The 21,465-nt window shown below is 38.3% G+C and overlaps 1 protein-coding gene across 1 annotated transcript; it reads left to right on the forward strand.

The window, feature by feature from the left end:
• The first annotated feature begins 746 nt into the window (after positions 1-746).
• Positions 747-20,421, forward strand: tmem218 (transmembrane protein 218). The gene is made up of 3 exons (XM_041801877.1): positions 747-1,122; positions 3,598-3,700; positions 20,010-20,421. Exons 1-3 carry the CDS (start codon positions 1,013-1,015, stop codon positions 20,142-20,144), a joined length of 348 nt encoding a protein of 115 aa, XP_041657811.1. The 5' UTR covers positions 747-1,012; the 3' UTR covers positions 20,145-20,421.
• Positions 20,422-21,465: the final 1,044 nt, after the last annotated feature.

Below are 21,465 nucleotides of genomic sequence, written 5' to 3' on the forward strand. Positions count from 1 at the left end.
ACTGGAAAGTGTGTTTTGTTTTGTAGTAAAACGTGCATTTACAACTAAGATGCTGTGTGTTTTGTACTAGCCGGACAGTTCTCAATGTTGAGATGCAGTTAATAGCCTCATACTTTGTCAAATGCTGTGAACCAACCATTTTAGCTAATTCATCTAAATGTAAACACTGAAAGTGTTAACTGTGGATACTTACTGTTAAATAAATCTATTTAGTTATAATGAATTAAGTCCATGTAAACCAACTGCTTTGTTCAAACACAAGGGGAAATAACAGAAAGACCTCCATCTAAATATTAGGCTGCTATCACTGATTGTGTCCATTTGTTTGCATTTTTTATTTGGAGATTAAGCACAATACAGTATGATGCAGCTTAATAAAACAAAATGGGACCAATTATACAAAACATGAAAGGGAAAGAAGAAATAAAGCCGTGGCATTTGCCTTCTAAAATCCTGATATTTTTTCATCATTAGGACCTATTTAATGAAAAATACTACCGTTTTGACCTCCTACAGAACAAGAAACTTGACGGATAAAAGAGACCAGACAAAACAAGCCTGTTTAGGACGATGTCCACTGACTTTTTGGCACAGTTTTTGCTTCCAGGAACACATTCTCACTGAAAAGATCTCCGCCACGGTCTGCAGTCCGTCGGTTGTTGGGGGTTTTTAAGTAAAAACGCATCTGATTGGTCCGTGTTGAGTTCTCGTCCAATCGAACTCCGGTTTGCTGTTACCAGGAAGTGCGAGACGCTCAAGTACATCCGTTCGATTGATGAGGTACGGCACGAGAATTGGCGCGTTAATGGCCAACAAACAGCTAATTTAACAGTAAAACTGGGCGCTGAACCTCTAGAAATGACGGTGAACTGTTCAGTAAGTCACCAAATGAAAGCACAGCTTAGCAGTAACAACTAACCAGCTCTCACACCGAGGGGACTGACCGTTAGCCAACACCTGCGGGGTTAGGTGGTCAGTTGTCCTATTAATTTATAAAATAAGTTAAACAAACATGACGAACACGGTGTTAGAGGTCGGTACGGGCATCTTCATCATCGCCTTGGTGTGGATAGCAGCTTCTGTGTTCGGGTTGATGCTGCTGAGAGCTTCTGGATCAGCAAAGTAAGTACAAAAAACAGTCATTTACAAAGCCGGTGTAACGGTTAAAAGAGTGACCATGTTAACTGGTGACGTCCATAGTACATTTGAAGACGAGGGTTGTCCCAGCCTGTTCCTAACTAACGGGGCTTGTATTTTACATCCCCGATTCCAAAAAAAGTTGGGACGCGGGTTAAAGCGTCACTAAAACTCAATGCAGGTTTTGTAAATCTCATAAACTCGTGTTTTTTCACAGTAAACCATAAACAACATATAAGCTAGGAGGGGGCTTACAGGACCAAAGCCCCTTAGGTTTTCTCAATAGCCCAGGATCTTTCAGGCTAGTAATAAGAACAGTAGAACAGTAAATGATGATAGTTCAATGGACCTTTTTGATTTACTTTTGTAGCCAAATTTTCATTAAAATTAACAACTACAATTCTTCTACTTAATCCTAAACATATCTGTCTAATTCAGAACAACCAAAGGAAAATAAATTGGCAGTTGGCAGGGGGGTCTTTGATATTTAACATGTTTTATAAAGGTTTTAGACTAATAAAGATGGCTTGAATACATTTCAGTATTTTAAAAAATGTTGGCATGACAGAAGGTTTGATGTAACTGTAGCTATCTTTTTCTGCTCAAATAATGTAAAGATTTCTAGGCATCAAACACTTTAATTTGTATTTAAAATAACTAGAAAACTGTGCATTGAACTGCATTCTGGGGATAATATTTACATTTACCTTCACCTGACCCCTGTGTGCTTGGTAGAAGCCCCTGATGTTCATGGTTTCTAGTTCTGCTTCTGGATGCTCGTGATCTTCAGGCCCTCAGGAAGAACTGCTTTAAAAACAGGCATCATTCTGCCATCTTCTCTGGGTCAGATATCATTTTAAATGAACTGAGACAGAATGGAAAACTGTTCTGTGGCCAGATGAATCGAAATTTGAAACTGATTTTGTTAACCATGGATGCTGTGTTTTGCAGACTGAAGAGGAGACCATCAGATTTGTTCTCAGCCCACAGCTCTAAAGCCTGCATCTCTGATGGGATGGGGCTGCTTTAGTGTCTATGGCGTGGGCAGCTTACACATCTGGAAAGGAACTATCTGTGCTGAAAAGTAGAGGGAGGGTATGCTCCCTTCCAGAAAACATCGCTTCCTGAAAAGGCCTTGACTATTTCAGCAAGACAGTGCTAAAACAAACATACCACATCCATCACAATAGCTTGGCTTCACAGTCCGGACACTGAACTGTCCTGCCTGCAGTCCAGACATTTAACCAATAGAAACATTTGTGGCATCATAAAACAACGGACAAGGACTGTTGAGCAGCTAGAATCCTACGTCAGGCATTTACAGACTGTTGTTAGAAGAAGAGAGGATGCTACACCATGGTAAACATGACCCTGTCCCTACTCTTTTGAGATGTGCTGCTGCCATCAAAATCGCAATGAGCTAATCTTTTTCTTGAAATGGTAAAATGTCTCAGTTTTAACATCTGATATGTTTTTTCCTGTTCTATTATGGATGTAATATAGATGCTTTCCTTGTTTTTATCTACATATTAATAGGTCGTTTCCTCTAAGTGGTCCAGCTACATAGCGCCCCAACTTTTTTGGATTCAAAGTTGTTCAGATTCTATAAAGAAGCAATCAGCAAGGTTGCTGTTCATATTGGTACTTCTTAAGGGTATTTTGTATTATTTAATCATAGAAAGTGAGTTTAGCCAGACTTAAATCTGACATAAATGCAGAAAGTAAAACCATGATAAAGTAAGGTCATACTTTATTAATCTATGAAGGGAAATTAGGTAGGGAAATAGTACAATAGAAATAGAAATATATAATAAATAAATAATTGTAATGATAAATAATAATATAATAAATAGCAATAATAGAAGGGAAATAATATAGCTGTATAAAACAATAACTTACTGATCCTTTAGCCCATTTAGCAGGAGATAGAGCGTTACAGACAGATATCCATTTATGCTGCATTTCCTGCTACAGTGTTGGAAAAAAGTTTAGAAGCCATCACATTAGCCAAGGTACTTTTCTCTCTTTTAAAGCTGTGTTTGGTTCCCACAGTAGTGATTAACTACATTTTAACGCTGACTTCAGAAAGTTAGGCTCAGTCTTGTCAGGACTTGAGGATAAAGTTACTTTACAGCTCTATCACATCAAATGGAGTCAGATTGAATTGTTGAACCAAAGAATTAATGGAGGTCTGTGTAAAGTGAACCCTGTGTTTATGAGGCTGTTTTGGCTCGAGATGTTAGGATACAAAAAAAAAGATGTGAAGACACAACAAGCTCATTAAAGCTGCTAGTAATGACTGCTTTATCAATTAAAGTACATGAGTCCTGTACAGTCTAGCATTAGCCTTAGATAACTCTGCTTTTACTGCTCGTCTCAGCAAATCAGCACTGGGAGTCCTCATGTATCCCCTCTGTATCATGTTTGTGTTTTTATGTGTGTAATCTTGTGTGTTTTCAGATTGGGTGTTATCCCCCTGTTCCTCCTGGCTGTAACAATCACTTTGGCCCTTATATTTTTCCCTCGGAGTCCGGAGACACCGACCCCTTTCAAAGAGATCGAGGTGAGCTCTATGAACTGATCTAACACACCTGAACAGTCTTTACAGAAAAAGGTGTTCGCTATGATAGACTGGACTGTGTCGAATACTTTCTGCAGCTTTCTGTCCAACATGACCTACTTAAGCTACTGTACATGTACTGGCAGTCTACTGAGTGAAAAAAGGATGAAAGGGAACCTGAAGTTATCTCCAATCCAAAGCGGCTAAAAACGGAGATATGACCTTGTTATCAAAATAGGAATAACATAAAAATGAAAGGATTCCTAAACAGACATTCCCTGAAACCATTTACCTGTGACTCTCTTTTCCTCCTGTGTGTGGCTGCAATCACTGTATATGCACAGGTGCACTGGTGACATTACAGCAGCAGCAACACAAATATGAGTGCCTCATATTGGCAACAACACTATGTGTGGGTAAAAACCTCTTTTTAGATTAATGTATTTTAATGATTTTTCAAGGTAGCTGATGTCAGAGTTGATTAAATGCAAATTTAAATGTAAACCATTGGAAAATAGCCCAGTTTAAGCACAGTCGGTTTGTTACATGCAGGAATGAAAAGTCAAAGAAATATGTTAAAACTGGAGTTTTAAAATGCTAATATGTAAACATGTTACTATGACAGGAATCATATTGGATCGCAGTTAAACTGACACACCTAGATATTACAGTCAGATCCATTTACTTTGCATTTGTACACCTCAGTAGAGCCCAAACTGGCTAGGTATGATCATTTCAAGGGGGGGGTGAATATTTGTGTACCACAGTCGTTTTGATCATAATTAGGAAAAACTTTCCTGTGCACTGATTGGCGAATCACATTTGATTGACAGATAGCTTGACAGGCACACGCTACCTATCTGTCAACCAGAATGCTAGCTAGCTACCTGACAGGAAGTTGAGTTAGTGGCTGGTCTCTTGTCTGCTGTTAGGTTGATCCAAAGTTGCGATTTCAATACGGAGGCCCCCATGGATTGGCTTCAGAAGCTGTTTGAGTCTGCCTACTGTAATCAAACGGCTGACGTCACACAGCCTTTGTTTAGTTCTTTTAACAGTCTATGGTTACAACACAGATAGTTGGAGAAAGGCACTAATATCTAACAGAGTAGTGATGACAACAGCATGAAGTAATGGGAAAAATAACAGATTAAAAAATGACGCGTGTTATAAACTGTGTATCCAAACTGTGTGTTAGCTTTATGCTTCCACATTCAAAGAATGGACATTGCCAATAAGGGGCTAACAGATAGCATTTTGGTTGCAATGCAATTTTAAATGAAGAAACTTCTTTTGTCATTTAAATACTGTTAGCAAATCGCATTTTAATGTGTCACCGTCACTATCTGGTGGTAGTACCACATTAAAAACAGTCATTGTTAAAAGTAGGGATATGTGCAGTTAAATGGTTAAATTCATTTGTCAAATTAGCCAGTAATACAGGCCTATTCAATAAGCGGTCCGGGGGCCACATACGGCCCAGAACCAACCCCCAATTGGCCCAGCCTGTGGTCATGCCAGAGATGCAGAGGGTAACCTGTTTTGCAAGTTTTCATAAATTCCAACAGTATTTTGGACCGTGAATGCAACACTCCACATAGCTTAGCAACCATCTACCCACAATGCACGGCGTTGTTTTTAAGCGTGGCTAGCGATACGATGCCCCCAGATACCAACTATAAAACATTTTCTTTTCAACTGTGCAAATATAGTTTTTATGCACTTTAAGATATGCCTGGGTAAGATATGAGCAAAATTATTATTTACATTTTTTTTCATTCTATTAATTTCATTTTTATTTAAGTGAAAAATAAATACTACTTCCTCAGGTTATGTTCAAATACAGCTCTGTTGGTTTTTTATGCACTTTTTGATGTGCTTGTCATGTTGACCAATTTAAAAGGGAAATTAAAAAAAAGTACATATTTTTCATCAATTGATCTGTATTGGTCCGAAATTTTTACATTGCCAGCTGCTTACTGGGCATGAACATGTCTGGCCCAGCTACATTTCTTGATTTTAAAATTTGGCCTGGATGAATTTGTAATTGAATAGCCCTGCAGTTCAACATTTACGGGTGTGGTTAACTAATTACCAATCTTTTTTTTTTTTTTAACACGGTCCTTAAATCCCAGTCTATGATGCTCTTTTAAACTGTAATGAACCTCCCACCACTAGAGGCCGCTGTAGCTTCAGTTAATGGCCGCTGCCTTCCTGTCTGAGTTTTCCCATGGTATGAAAGTGTTTTTTAGTTGTAAATTGAACCAATGCATAACTACTCAACTGAAGTAAAAGGAGGCCACATATCAAAGCTCGATATTAATCTACAAAGATGATCGAAGGCTGGTGCAGCTAGCTTCTAATGTTAGCCATGCTGTAGAGAGTATATCAGGCTCACATCACACCTGCTGACACAATGACCTGCGAGGAAATTGACTGTTTTTCAGGGATTTTTTTCCTCTTTAGACTAGTTGGTTAACTGAAAATGTAATGAGCATTTAGCCGAATAGGGAAATAGACGTTTAGGAACATCCTTCATTAAAAGTCATTTATAAACACTGTTTTTGGAGAGATATGAGCCATATGAAATCTTAGATTTTTTTTCTACAAATTAAAGACTAATTGGGTATTTGACACTCAGGCCCCTTCCCTTAACCGAGACTACAGCCTCAGCTGGTGGCAGGTTGTTGTGTGAGAGAATAGACGTTTGTTTGTGGGCCTAAAGTAATAAAATATTAGTAACTGGTTTAACTGTCTAGTAACTTAGGAACTGACTAGCAAAGGGGACAAGTTTAAAATTAAATCTACTCACATCATGACATATTTGATTTAAAGCATAATGTGACCTGATTTAATTTACTGACTCATTGGTTTATGATTGTTTCGCAAGATTGATAGCTAAATGTATCAAACTCTGTTATGTTTTTATTCTTCACTCTGGCTCTCTGGAGTGTCGATCTATAATCTATATTCATTTAAACTCTGCTTTGTTTACTCATTGATTTAATGTTGTTTATGTTGTGCCTTCTGTGTGCCATGTGCACATCTGATGTACCGCACTAAGCAAAGTATGGAATAGTGGGTTTTTTTTCATATGAACTGGTTATGCCCCTGTGATGCAGGGGTTTGCATGCTCTCCCTGTTCATGCATGGGTTCTTTCCAAGTACTCCAGCTGACCACAGACTGAAGAGATGCTTGTTAGGTTAATTGATGACCTTAAATTGTATGTAGACGTGAGTGTGGCTATTAGGGCTGAACTATTTGCAAAAGTAATCTGTGTTTTTTTCCTCAATATTGCGAATGCGAGTTGATATTTGATTATTTTTAGGTTGCTCATCTTATGTATTTTTCAACAATTCAAGCAATAAATCATTCTATGCTGTAACCTACATTCACTCAGCAACATTCTCTTCATACATTTAACCATTTTATTGCAAAATGGATCTACAGTTATACTTGATGGAGTAGGCTTTGCTCCCTGGGTTAGTCAAGCAGCATGCGTTGACTTTTAAGGGAGTGCATCTCTGGAAACCCCTGTATGTAGATACATTTATGGCAACGTATAGTGAAAACAATGAAATTATTTCAGGAGCAATCCATAGTAGTAGCATGACTCTGAATATGAGGGAGCAACAAGCTTTAAGCTACAAAGGAGGAGGCTGGGGTGGAGGAGGTTAAGCTTTGCCAGCAGCAGTAGTGTGGTGCATCAGCATTAATGCAAGTAGGGGTTAGTGAGAAGTGTGTCATATTTAAATGGACCGCTGTGTTGAGAGAAAGAGCTGTGATTGGCTGTGGGAGCTGATGTAGGCTGGGTGCATGACTTCCGTGAATTGACGCCAAGCTTCACTGATATTAGATAGAACTGACAGAATTGATATTAGATGACTACAGGTTAGTTTAGAGCAATGATACTCAACATGTGGCTCTTTTGTGATGATTAGTGGCTCTTTTATGTCTTGATTTAAAATATTATTCCCTCATTAATCAATTTGTTTCCCATACAGTAGGCTGTAATTGTCAAATTTAATTGTCAACCTTTATTTTTTGTCTGTATATTTCCATTGCCCTTATTTGCAATTTTTTGCAGTACGTTTCTTTTTTGGCCACTTTCAGTCCATTTCTGATTCTTTTATCTTGTTTTTGGCCGTTTCACCAGTTTTTGCCACTTTTGATCTGCTTTTTGCTATTTGCCATTTTTCTCCTTTTTGCCATTTATTGCCACTTTCCACCAATTTAAGCTACCTTTTGCCATTAGTTGCCACTTCTCCCATTTTTTTCCAATTTTTGCCACTCTTTGCTGTTTTCATCCCATTGTAGTCACTTTTTACCTAGTTTTTTGCCATATTTTTGTCACTTCTCGCCCATTTTTGCCGCTTTTCAACCAGTTTTTGCCATATTTTGCGTATTTTTTTCCCTTCTCACCCATCTTTGCCGCTTTGCACCACTCAGATTTTCGCTCTTGCAAAGGTATCTTTCAACAATTTGGCTCTTAACTTGAGCAGGGTTGAGCATCACTGGTTTAGACTTTTTATGTAGTAAATACAAGGTTGAATTGGCAACTGATGAAGTAACATGGAAGGATTTATTTTTATTTTAATCCCAGCTGTGATTACACAAAAGGTGAGTCAATCTAAGTGGAGTCTGAGTAGTAACTAGACTGGTGAGGGAATCTTTGGACCTCTGGAAATCATAATTTATAATTGTGTGATAAATATATGCCTCTGAGGATGTGTGTGAATCTTTAATTCCCAGGCAAAACTTTATTTTTCATGCGGCGTTCCTGCCTGTTGTTTTTTTTCCATTTCTCAGAGAACTCATTCATCTGATCTATGAGCTATTTGTTTTAATTCAAAGTAAACTCATCTTCTCAGTCAAAATCTTGCCAAGAGAATGAATGAAAATATTGTTCATCATTAATATACAAAAGCTTTGTTGAGATTTTAAATAGTGACCAATTTGGCATGAAAACAGTTCACATAATGTTGCATGTAACTAAGAAGTGAATCTATACTGCTGCCCAAATCATGACAAAAAAGCATTCATACCAGAGCATTTATTGTTTCAGAAGACACAGACACTTGTGTTATTGTCGTCTGTTATTGTTACTCATGCATAATGAGAGCTTTATGTACATGAGCTGGAATTAAAAGCAGGCCTGGGATCATTTTCAGTTTTGTTTTGAGGCCATTTGGCTTCATTCACCACCAAATGTTTGGGGTACTGAGATCACTGATTTGGAGCCCACAACCAAACTGCTTACTTTAGCTGAATGCTCACACTTACATATTCCTAAAAGTATATTTAAACATACTTTAGTATCTATTTTTGATGCATTTTGGTTGAAAATAGAAATAAAAAAGAAAAGTAGCATGTCATTTTTATCAGTCATTGCAGTCAAACATGTTTCTTTATCAGTGTTGTCTTACAAAGCTACTCATATTTGGAGTGTTTTTTGACTCTCCTGTATATGTTTGGGCCAAGCTCAGATCATCTATGCTTGAAGCCGTTTGACTTTCTTTATTATTACAAAGGAAATCGGCTCATTTTAGGTGAGAGGTAGGTGAATACATAAAGCTTATCTCTGCTTTAAGCCAGACTCCACAGCACAGTATACCTGTAAATAGCATATGTCCCCGTGTGTGTACACTTCTGTGTATGTGCTTGTTGTAAAAGGCCCGTTCTGCTTTATCTCGGTCCAACAGCAACACAGAACAAACACTCCCCCATGTTGCCTCGGGGTCGTGCCAATAAGCCGGCCAGATCTGCCAAGCAAGCTGCCATCCCAGAGAAATAGCAGAGCAGAGCCCGTCCCGGCCAGCTCGCTCGTTTTATAGCTTTTGTGCAAAGAATGATGCGGAGCAACAGCACAGAGAGGCAGGAAATGTTACTCTCTGCATTTCTCTACAAGGTTAGACATGAAATAAACCAATGGGAGATTAATTAGTGCATTCTAGAGAGGTCAAAAAGAAGGTTTCATGTAAAAGTAAAATGCTTTGAGTTCTCTTGGAGCATCAAGTTTTCATTAACCCAACCACTATTCTTAACTTGAGCACCATCAGTAAGCACTTCTGTGTAGATTGAATTTTTTGTATTCATCCCAATTAATAAGGTGTAAACAAGCATTGCTTTATCACTCAGTATGTGGACATTTTACCTATTGGATGGAGGCTTGGGTTCATTTGTCGTGCTTTCATAACATGTTGATATCTATATATGAAGCTCAAGCTAACTAAGAGCTAACCTTAGATCATTAGGTAAAAATTAAATTTTAAAAAGAGATCTATGTTTGATTCAAGAGAAAGAGTTTGCAAACACATATTGAGTGAAAAATAGTTGGTAGACAAAAACAAGGATCACACAACATTGGACTTTTGTAGATATCTGAGACACTGATATTCTGAGATGCTGAACTTTTTTATCATAAAAAACACAAAGTCTGTTCTATACTAGAATTTGGCGTGTTATTGAAATTAATTCTCCCATTTAAACTGCAGGTTTGGTGGTAGTTCACTGAGGCAAAGTGCTTAAAATAAAAAACTTAAACTAGTTGTAGTTCAGACTTAAATCTTCAGTCCTGAGAGCACACTTTAAAAGTTTATGGAATGACAACAAACCTCAGCTGAGGTTAGTCTATTGATTTTGCTTTAAACTACACAAACCTATTTATTCATTATGTAAATATCTACAACAGTGTTCATTTTAGCAGATATTTGAAATACAGTCTTGGTCTTTAAAGCAAAATGACTGTCACTCTAGTTTTAGTCAAATAAGAAATGGCCTCATAAGAAATAAGGGCCAGCTCCTGAGAAGCATCTCCACAGCATGATGCTGCCACCACTATACTTCACAGTGGGGATGGTGTGTTTGTGGTGATGTACAGTTTTTGTCTTTTATCTCTTCTGCTTTCTGTCTGGCTATATAGAAGCTAACGCTAATGTGAACACTTTAAGGAGCTTATAAAAGGAGATGATACCACGCAGCCTATTTACCCACAAGTGAATTAAACTGACTGCAGGAGTTGATGCTGTCAGGGAGGGCAGAGTAGAGAGACTCAGCAGCGCCACTTCAATACAAACAGCCTGCAACTTTGTGACAAGTTGAAGATGCGTTGTTTCTGAGCATTACTGCTGTAAAAATATCAGAAAATATTCCACTCTGCGTAGCTTTGTGTGCTTCTCTACCTGTAATTCTCAGAGCTGCATTGCTCCTCTGTCCCCAGCAGCACGTCTCTATATCAGTCAGCTGTGCATGACCGCCTCTGCCCCCTGGTCAGCACGTTGGAGGCAGAGGGGCGACTCGCCAACCAGGGTGATCTTGGTCGGAGAAAGCTTTTTGAACACTTGACCAATTAAATGAAAGCTGTTAGCCCTAGTACAGTGAAGTAGGGATGGGTACCGAAATCGGTACTTTCATAGGCACTGACCGAATCCCGTCAGTACTAGCGAGTACCGATTCACGTAAAATTAAATAGCACCATGTTTTGGTACCTAAACGCATCCTTGTGACTGCAAGAGAGTGGAAGAATAGTCAATTTTCCATGCTGGACACGAAAGCAGCATTGCACACACAAGAGTAATGACGTCGGTAGCAGCTAACTGAATCAGCAAAACAATCATGACTGATCGGCTCCTGCTGTATCCTGCGCGCCCCCCCGTACTTAATCCTCACTTTAAACACCGTGATTTGGATACCAACCATGGAAATATAGTAGATACAGGGACATGTTTGTTCGCTCAGTCACCTCACAGAGGCTGAATTAAGGCACGATGCGGACTGTCTAGTGTGACTGTGTCCTAAAAGTTGATCTCCATCTCTTTAACTCCACACAGCTGGTGCCGTATGAAGCGCTCTGTCAGGATCGATGGATCCGGAGTGATTTTGAAGGAGTGACCGAGCCACAGGCTCGTCCTCACTGCTTATTTTCATCGCAGAATCAAACAATTTGGCACTTTCTGTTAACATTTGCAGTAAATACAAATATAACGTAACAGACCCAGTGTGTGACGTTTATGCTTCTGCGTGGACGGTCACATGATTGATTGATGAGTGAGGAGCAGACTCTGCTACCAGGGAAAGATGACTTCTTAGTTCTGTTGGAAAAAGAACTGCATGAGGAAAGAAGATGTGCAGTAGTTCATGGTAGAGGAAGTAGTTTGTTTACTTCCATTTGTAATATTTAATTGGTAAAATTTTAGACCTCTTATTTATTTCTTGAATTATTTTGACTCCATACTCTATTGTTCATTTGTTTTAAACATATTCGCCCTTCATGGACCCAAACACACATTTTTCCAAGAGGGGAAATTGGAGGAATAGGGGGTAGTGGGCTGGGTTTTAATTTGTGAAATATAAAAGAAAAACACTGGGTTGTTATAGTAGTTTAGGTTTTTCATGTTGGAGTAATTTTTTAAAACACTTTGTTTTAAACAAGTGATATTTAATAGCGTTTTGATATTGAAAATTCAGAAGTTTTAAGGTTATATAACATTTATTATTGCACATTATTCACACTCAATAGTACCAAAAATGGGTACCGTTGTGTACCGGTATTGGTTCACAGGTACCTTGAATCGGTACCGTACCGGTTCAAATGTGAAAGGTACCCATCCCTACAGTGACGAAATACAGATTTTGAACGTCCAGTCTAGCACCATTGTTTTAGTCCCATTTTAGTCTCCTTTACAAAAATTAGGGTAAGTGTACCCATTAAGCCACCAAAATCTAAGTTCACATATTTTTCATAGATACTAAGATGGTTTATAAACACGATCATTTGTTAAAATGAAGGATTAATCTCTCATTTGAAAATATATTTATTTACATCTGCATATTTTAAAGAACAAATTAAAGAAATTTTATGAATAAAGTCAAAAGTCTGGCATGGGCTTAATTGGTACCGCGGTACCATTTAAGCCCACGAGTGTTCCAAATAAGCCCACAACCACATTTATTGACAGAAATTTAAAAATGTATTATATTTTTCAGAGTAGGCACATAATAATTCAATAACATGTTATACATGTTAAACACAATTTATTTTTTGACCACCACAAACATGACTAAGTAGACCTAAAAATAATGTTCATTGGCTTCAGTATTTAGTATTTCATTGAACATTTTATTAATTATTTACAAAATTTGATTCAATATTGACAAAATAAAAAAAAATATTTGTTTTTTAAAGTATTAAATGACATTACAGAGCATCAACAATATCTTATTGAACTTGGATTTAATGTTTGGCTTGTAACAATGATGATTTTAGGACAGTTGCTGTAATTCCTCTTTTTTGTTGGCATTTTTCTCACTGTAAACAACTTATTATGCAAAATTAACTGACATAACAATTCTTCTAGGCAGTGTGTGATCTGTAATGTACTCATTTTAATGAAGATAGTTAACAACATCCAACACAGGATTGCAGTGAAAAGCTATCAAACCTCAAAATTTCTTTATTTCCTATTGAAACACATAAGATGGGCTTAAATGGTTCTACAGTGACTACCGGGGAAATAAAGATAATATTTTCTCACCAAAATGAAGCAAATGTACAAAGAAATGCCCGTAGCCTAAATATGCTGTAAAACTTGCCATCCCTCTTTTGCCAAACTTTCTGAATTATCAAGGAGTTCTTGTTCAAAGTTAGCTTACACTAGCTGTTTTTGGGTCACTGCACCATTTAAGCCCACCTTGGAAAAAAGACATTTTTTGAAAATATTTCACCCACCCAAACCCTTTTTTGTGTCTTAATTTGGAGATTTATGTAAAATGAATCAGAAAACACTTAGTTTGTGTACTTATCATTTTTAATCATTAAGCAGTGTCTCTATCAGTAGGGCTACATGTATTGACTAGTGATTCGCTCGCTACGCTAGCTAGCATGACTCATCTTTTCACATAACACTAAATAGTAAGAAATGACAAAAAACTACCTGTTTGTACACAAAAAACAAATCAGTAATCTCTCAGATTACATAATATGAATGTACTTACCAAGTCAGTGGCAGAAAATGTTGAAAAGAGGTTTTTTCTGAGGGGTCCCAAAACACCAAAGTTTTGAGGCGACTTTATCTGAGCCTCCGTGAGACTGCACAAATGTAGGCGGGCCTTTTTCAATATCTACAAATGTGATTGGTGTCAAACAAAAACTGAAATATAATTAAGAAATTGTGTGTTTGGACAAAATAATGTACAGCATTAGACAGGCCCCTCTTTTTTAAAAAATTGACTTCAAAGTTGCAAATGGGCTTAAATGGTGCCTGGGCTTAATGGTTATGGTTACCCTAAACCTACTTTTAAACAGAGTTTTTATTCCCAAAGATATATTTTCAACCAGTCTTGTTTTTTAATGGTAAAATGGTAGTCGACTAACATTTTAGTCCCAGTTTTAGTCAATGAAATTAACACTGATGGGCTGAATTGTCGATACCAATAATGAACTTTTTGACCTTATGTCTGCTGATATCGTGTCGATAATAAGGTACATCCCTAAAACCAGGGGTGTGAGACAAAATCAATACATGCCAGAATATCAGTTATTAATGGCTAAGATTCTGTATCGATTCAAAGCATCCAAAATTGATTTTTGTCCTACGTCTAGTTTTACCAGCAGCCAGTCTGAGCAGAACAAACCTGCTGCTGACGCTTTCCTTCTTGTATTTTCTCCACCTTTCTCTGTACATCACTGCAGCAGGAGGTGAGTCTGTCAGCTGTGCTGCTAACAAGAGCCAGCTCTCAGCCTGAGTAATGTATGGCTGTTAGACCTGCAAACTAACATACTGCCTTTAAAGCCCAGCTCAGACCAGAGATTCATGACAGTGAAACTTTTTTAGTATGGTGCAGAGGATGGTTGCAGCTGCGTGAGCTGGGCTGTAGCACTTTGAATCAAGCTTGCTGATGGAGTTTGTTAAACCACCGGCAGCTCATTTTAGGACATTGCAAGTAGACAAATGTGAAAGGAGAAATGGAGCAATATTTTGTCAGATAAAATCCAGCTAGGAGTTTAGGAAATTACTACATTTTTTTACATGAACTTGTAACAGAAACTTCAGCCTGGTAATAAAATACTCGTGTTGACTCAAGTGCTAATCTTCCCTTCTAACCCTAAATATTAAATTGTCTTTGTTTATCTCTGGCTTGTTCTAAGAATGAAGAGGAGAGCTGACATGCTTCTGTCAGAGTCAGGAGAAGTTTCTAGTTGTTCAAGTTCCCACTGTTAGATTTAATCAACTCTTCTCTGGTGGCTTTGGGTGTGTGTTAATATTAGAATCATGAACCACCCATGATCATGAGAATACACACTGAGGAAACGCCCTCAAGCCAGATAAAAGCAGAGGAGCATCAGACATACTGCTGACTGAGGAGAGATTTCACAGCCTTTCTTTGGAAGGAGACAGCATGTATGTGTGTGTGTGACGGTGTGTATATGAGTGTGTATGAACCTGCTGGTGGGGATGATGTATACCGTCTCTTATGGTTGCATTTAACACATCTCACTTTTTAATTTGCCAATTACACAGCACGCAGGAACCCAAAGTGTGGGCCATGTTTTATTAATGTGCTATTGAGCGCATGGGTGGGAGCAGGCAGAGGGAGGGGGTATAAAACCACCCCCAGCCCTCGTCTGGGACCGGCCTAATTGGCACTGTGATATTTTACTTTTGTTGAACAGCATGAGGTTTGACTTTTCTTACACACTCGGCATTTCTCTCTGCAGGCACACCAGACTTCTGGTCTCTGCATTTGTGCACTTTGCTGCTGTGATCTGCATTTTTATTTTTCATAAAATAAACTTTATCATCCCTCTGTCTTTACATGCACAGTATGTAGTATTTATAAACCAATTTAAAAGAGGCCAAAGCAATGATTTATAGTTTATTTCTGGTGGAGCACTCACATCACAAATATTTCCAACCATTTTCATAGCCAGAGAAATCCTCTGTTTTTAGAGTTGTCACAATCCATGTTGTGTCTACCATGATAGGTCCTGCATGTTAATTGTTGCAGTGGACAAACTGGATGTTATGTATGGGATTGGTGCATAAGGAAGTGTTAACTGCTGCTGGAAGCTGCTGTTCTGTTGCTGTATCTCATTCATGTTTGTCTGTGCTCCTTAAGGGTCACAGTTCTTATCTGCCATCCACTGTGCAGACATCATCTTTTTTTTCTACTAGGAAAAACTAATCAACCCCCGCCCCAGTTAGGGGTAATGGTTAATGGAGAAATAGTAATAATAAGGAATGTTAATCCTTTTAAATAAGAGCTATAGGAAACGAATTACTTTGACTCTTATTACTGTAACTGAGTAGCTTTTTTGTTTTTGTTTTCTCTGGAAATGCAGAGTGTGGAGGGTTTCCATGTTACAGAGGTCCGTTTTGGTGATTGAGCTTGCAACCTATGGTAGCCTCCACGACAAGACACCTCCTACAAATAAAGAATTTAACCTTTTTTTTGAAAACTTCAGAAATGATTTTGATCAGTGGTTCTCAGACTGGGGTCCGGGTACCCCTGGGGGTCTGAGAGCCACAGCTTGGGGGTCCATGATATAATTTAAAATAAATTAAAGTAATGCCATGTCATTAAAATGCAAATGAATACATGAAGGGGCCACAGCGCCATAAAACAACCATACTAAACCAATGACTCCCACATAAGTCAGCTTTGGGCCAAAAAAAACTCAGATATGGTGACATATCACGTAAATCTATCACTCGTCAAGAATCAGTCACTTTGCTCACGACACATTTGGTGTGCAGGTCCAACTAGCAACAATGGATGAATATTTAAGCGTGTCCACTTCATCGAGTGATGCTAGGCCCAAACCAGCTAAACTGAGAAAATATGATGAAGCTATCTGGAGTTTGGTTTTATTGAGAACAGTGAAGGAAGACTAAAATGTGTGGTGTGTCTTCATGTGAAGCCATGAAGCCTGCCAAGCTAAAGCATCATCTGATGACAAAGCATGCAGAGTTTAAGGACAAAACAACATTTTTTTTGCAACAAAAGGGTGAGGAATACATCTGCCAGAAAATACAAATGGTGAATCTGACCACAACCACAGAAAAAGCACAGAGGATCACAAAAAGTAAGAAGCCACACTCAAATAGACAAGAGCTTGTATTTAGGTTGTGTTTAATCATCGTGAGGGTTATGTGGGGGTCCTTGGAAAATTGTTTGCCCTGTAAGGACTCCCTAGCCCCAAAAAGGTTGAGAACCCCTGATTTAGATAATGTAAGACCTCAAAAATATTTTGAACATAGAATTATGCATTAGTTCATGCAGGATATGAAAGTCATTCGCCTAGCCTTGATCAGCTAACAGTCAGCTGATGCCAATTATCTCCTCCCAGCTCCTATAGCCAATTGCAGCTCTTTTGCTAAGCAGAGTGGTGTATTTAAATATGACTTTCTTCTCACTAATCCCTGCTTGCATTAATGCTGATTCACCTCCTCCACCCCAGCCTCCTCCTTTATAGCATAAAGCTTGTTGCACCCTCATATTCAGTTTCGTGCCACTATGGATTAATTGCTTTTGAGCTCATTGTATTGTGTTCAATATGAATTGTCATAAATTCCTATCCATGGGGGTTTCTAGTTATGCTCTATCTGGAAAGTCAGAGCAGCTGCTTGACTAACCCAGGGAGCAAAACCTACTCTGCCAAAACTGTACATCCACTTCGCAGTAAAATGGTAAAATGTGTTTCTGACTGAAATATATTTATTTATCAGTCAATATGAAGTAGGTGGTTTCGAAGTTCACAATATTTTTACAGTTGCAAGAAAAAGTATGTGAACTCTTTGGGAATTTTTGGATTTCTGCATAAATTAGTCATAAAATGTGTTCTGATCTTCATCTAAGTCACAACAATAGACAAACACAGTCTGCTTAAACTAATACCACACAAAAATGATATGTTTTCATGTTTTTATTGATCAAAACATGTAAACATTCACAGTGCAGGGTGGAAAAAGTATGTGAACCCCTAGGCTAATGACTGGTTGACCCTCCTTTGGCAGCAATAACCTCAACCAAATGTTTCCTGTAGTTGTAGATCAGACCTGCACAACAGTCAGGAGGAATTTTGGACCATTCCTCTTTACAAAACTGTTTCAGTTCAGCAATATTCTTGGGATGTCTGGTGTGAATCGCTCTCTTTAGGTCATGCCACAGCATCTCAATCAGGTTGAGGTCAGGACTCTGACTGGGCCACTCCAGAAGGCGTATTTTCTTCTGTTGAAGCCATTCTGTTGTTGATTCACTTCTATGCTTTGGGTCGTTGTCCTGTTGCATCACCCATCCTCTGTTGAGCTTCAGTTGGTGGACAGATGGTCTTAAGTTTTCCTGCAAAATGTCTGGATAAACTTGGGAATTCATTTTTCTGTCAATGACAGCAATCCGTCCAGGCCCTGAGGCAGCAAAGCAGCCCCAAACCATGATGGCCCCTCCACCATATTTCACAGTTGGGATGAGGTTTTGATGTTGGTGTGCTGTGCCTTTTTTGGTGTGTGTTCCTTCCAAACAACTCAGTTTTGGTTTCATCTGTCCACAGAATATTTTGCCAATAGTGCTGTGGAACATCCAGGTGCTCTCTTGCAAACTTCAAACGTACAGCACTGTTTTTTTTGGACAGCAGTGGCTTCGTCTGTGGTGTCCTCCCATGACCTCCATTCTTCTTTAATGTTTTACTTATTGTAGATTTGTCAACACAAATGTTGGTATGTGCCAGAGACTTCTGTAAATCTTTAGCTGACACTCTAGGATTCTTCTTCACCTCACTGAGCATTCTGTGCTGTGTTCTTGCAGTCATCTTTACAGGACGATCACGCCTAGGGAGAGTAGCAACAGTGCTGAACCTTCTCCATTTGTAGACCGTCTGTCTTACCATGGACACATGAACATCAAGGCTTTTAGAGATACTTTTGTAACCCTTTACAGCTTCATGCAAGGCAACAATTCTTGATGGTAGGTCTTCTGAGAGCTCTTTAGTGCCAGGCATTGTTCACATCATGCAGTGCTTCTTGAGAACAGCAAACTCAAAACTGGTGTGTGTTTTTTATAGGGCAGGGCAGCTTTAACCAACACATCCAATCTCATCACATTGATTGGACTCCAGGTTTGTTGACTCCTGGCTCCAATTAGCTCTTGGAGAAGTCATTAGCCTAGGGGTTCACATGCTTTTTCCACCCTGCACTGTGAATGTTTACATGTTTTGTTCAATAAAAACATGCTCCAATGAGAAGTCCTGAGGGCCAGACTATTTAGGCCATGACTGTGAAAGTCAATTGCAGATTCTGAACCTTACCTAAGAGCCTAACAAGGTCAACATTTAAACGTAAACTGTCAACCTCATTTTCACCATTGGTAGAATATGAAAACATGTAAATAACCCTGATAATAAATCATTCTGAGATTAAAAAAAGTAAAAATGATAAGTTTAAAGGATCAAAGTCTGAGATAAAAGTCAAACTTGTTAGTTCAAAAGGTCAAAGCAGGAAGTTTAAGGCCAAAATAATGTTTTTAAAAGGCAAATAAATGAGAGAGAACGTGAGAAATACAATTAAATCAATGACATTTTCATAGGTGGGCTAATAATTTTGTCCTCAACTGTAATTCAAATTCAATTTCAGATGCTACAGCTGAGTGTCAAAGGTTAGGTTTTCAGGTTACACTTGATGTCTCCTCTAAATTCCCAGGAAATCTACCTCATGAACCCATTTTGTTTTATGTGAGAAGTAATGTTGGAATTTAAGAATGTGTTTAGTTATTCAGTAACAATTTTAATGCACCAAGTTTTAAAAAAGATTCAAGTGCATGCATGTTTGTGTGAATGTGTACAGAAGTCTTTTGGGCTTGGTTAGGTTTAGTTTAGTCTAGTTTTAATTTAGTTTACTTTTTTGGCACAAAACAGAATAACACAAATAACAAAGAGAGATAAGGCAGAAAACTCTCAGCATATCTGAAGCCTCCAATTAAACAGTTAAATTATCACAAAATTAAAAAAACAGAATTAACATGCAGGGAATAGTATGAATGCATTTATCCCTTAAAGTAGGAATTAAAAATATGAATACAGTAGCAATGGCAACAGCAGCAGATGTGAATCTATGAGGTTTATGACTGTGGAGGTGAATTTTCTGACTTCACTCTGCTGGCTTAGAAAGTCTCTGACAGCTCTCTGCTGACACCTGGTGGCTGATAGAAGAAATAAATAACCAGTCAGATTTTTGCCTTTATTATGAAATTACTACATCTAAAAATGCTTGTGTTTTAATTTATAATTTAAAATATTAAGTATGTTTCTCTATGTTTCTACAGATTGTGGACACGTTGTTTATCGGGCGTTACATCCTCCTGGTGGTGGCGAGTCTTGTCTTTCTGGTGGCGTTCTTCATGCTACTTCCTTTTCATCTCCTGGAGCCGGTCCATGCCAAGGCCTTGAGGACACACTGAAGCTGCCAGGTTCAGAGCTGGCACCGGGACCACGTCTTTAATGTACAGAACTTAAAGACAAACAGCGCTGAAGAGAGGGGCCCCTTCACACGGGAACAAAATGCACAATTCAGGCCAAACACGAACAGCAGGAGGGACTGTGGATGTTAAAGACTGGATGTTTGGAGGGTCTTGGCTGTTTTTAAACTGCAAACACAAAAGAGATAATCAACAGTTTGTTTTTTTTGCTGTTACATATCATTCCAAACATGAGATGAATAAACTGTTTCTTTTTCTACATGCACAGCCTGTTTCATTCATAGTCTGCCAGCACTGCCAGAGACACTAAATCAAGTTTAAATCAAAGTTTACAGCATTATAAACCTGATTTGTTGAGTTGTAAAGTACTAGGAAGCTGAGGTGACAAGTAAGGAGGCCAATGACAGCAAATGGACTCATTTAAAACCAGAATGACCCGGTGCACTCAGGGAAAGTTCTCTTTAAATTAGTGGTTCCTGAAGTGGGGGTCAGGACTTCTGGGGGTTGGAAGACACTAAAAAGGGGCTGCAAGAAAACTGAGAAAAAGTTGAATAATTTCAAATATTATATTTTACCTGTAATGTAAAATTATACTCATATAATGGGTTCAATTTCAAATCAAACCATTTGGTGAGATTTATTCTGAAATTAAGGTAATGTGTTCACAAAGAAAGCCTTAAATGTAAGTTTGCACATGGCAGCAATAATGTAGAGGTCTGCTGTTTTAAAGAGAAATTCACAGATGTTAAGTCTTTCCAACTTTGACCCTGTCCCTCGTTTTTTCATTATATTCAATTTTATGTAATTTTTTATGTGACTCAGAACATGATTAAAGAACACACAATACGAATAAAAAGATATCACACGGCATGTACATGTCACAATAAATATAAAAAATGGAAGAGTTCATCAAAAAAGCACCAAGTTTGCACATAACTTGTGGTTTTTTTGATTGCAACAGAAAAACTAATTCAAACATAGAAGGACGGTTTAGATCAGTGGTTCTCAACCAGTGGGTCGTGACCCAAAAGTAGGTCACAGAGCCCTTGTCAGTAGGTCGGGAATGTGTCCTGGAAGCAAAAGTTGCACCAAAAAGTCTATAAAACTCATTTAAAACTTGCTTTTTTTCTGTATCTTTGATTTGTCATGTGTGTTGTATCGTACCAGGTCCCAACTGTGTATTTTTCATCAAATAAACCCAATTGGCCAAAGAATATCTGAAATATGGGTGCAATTTCTCAATGAAGTGCAGTGTTAATTTCATGAACTAAAACTATGACCAAAAATGTTCGTCGACAGCCTT

This window comes from Cheilinus undulatus, linkage group 12 (genome assembly GCF_018320785.1).
Source record: "Cheilinus undulatus linkage group 12, ASM1832078v1, whole genome shotgun sequence".
Classification (NCBI taxonomy): domain Eukaryota; kingdom Metazoa; phylum Chordata; class Actinopteri; order Labriformes; family Labridae; genus Cheilinus; species Cheilinus undulatus.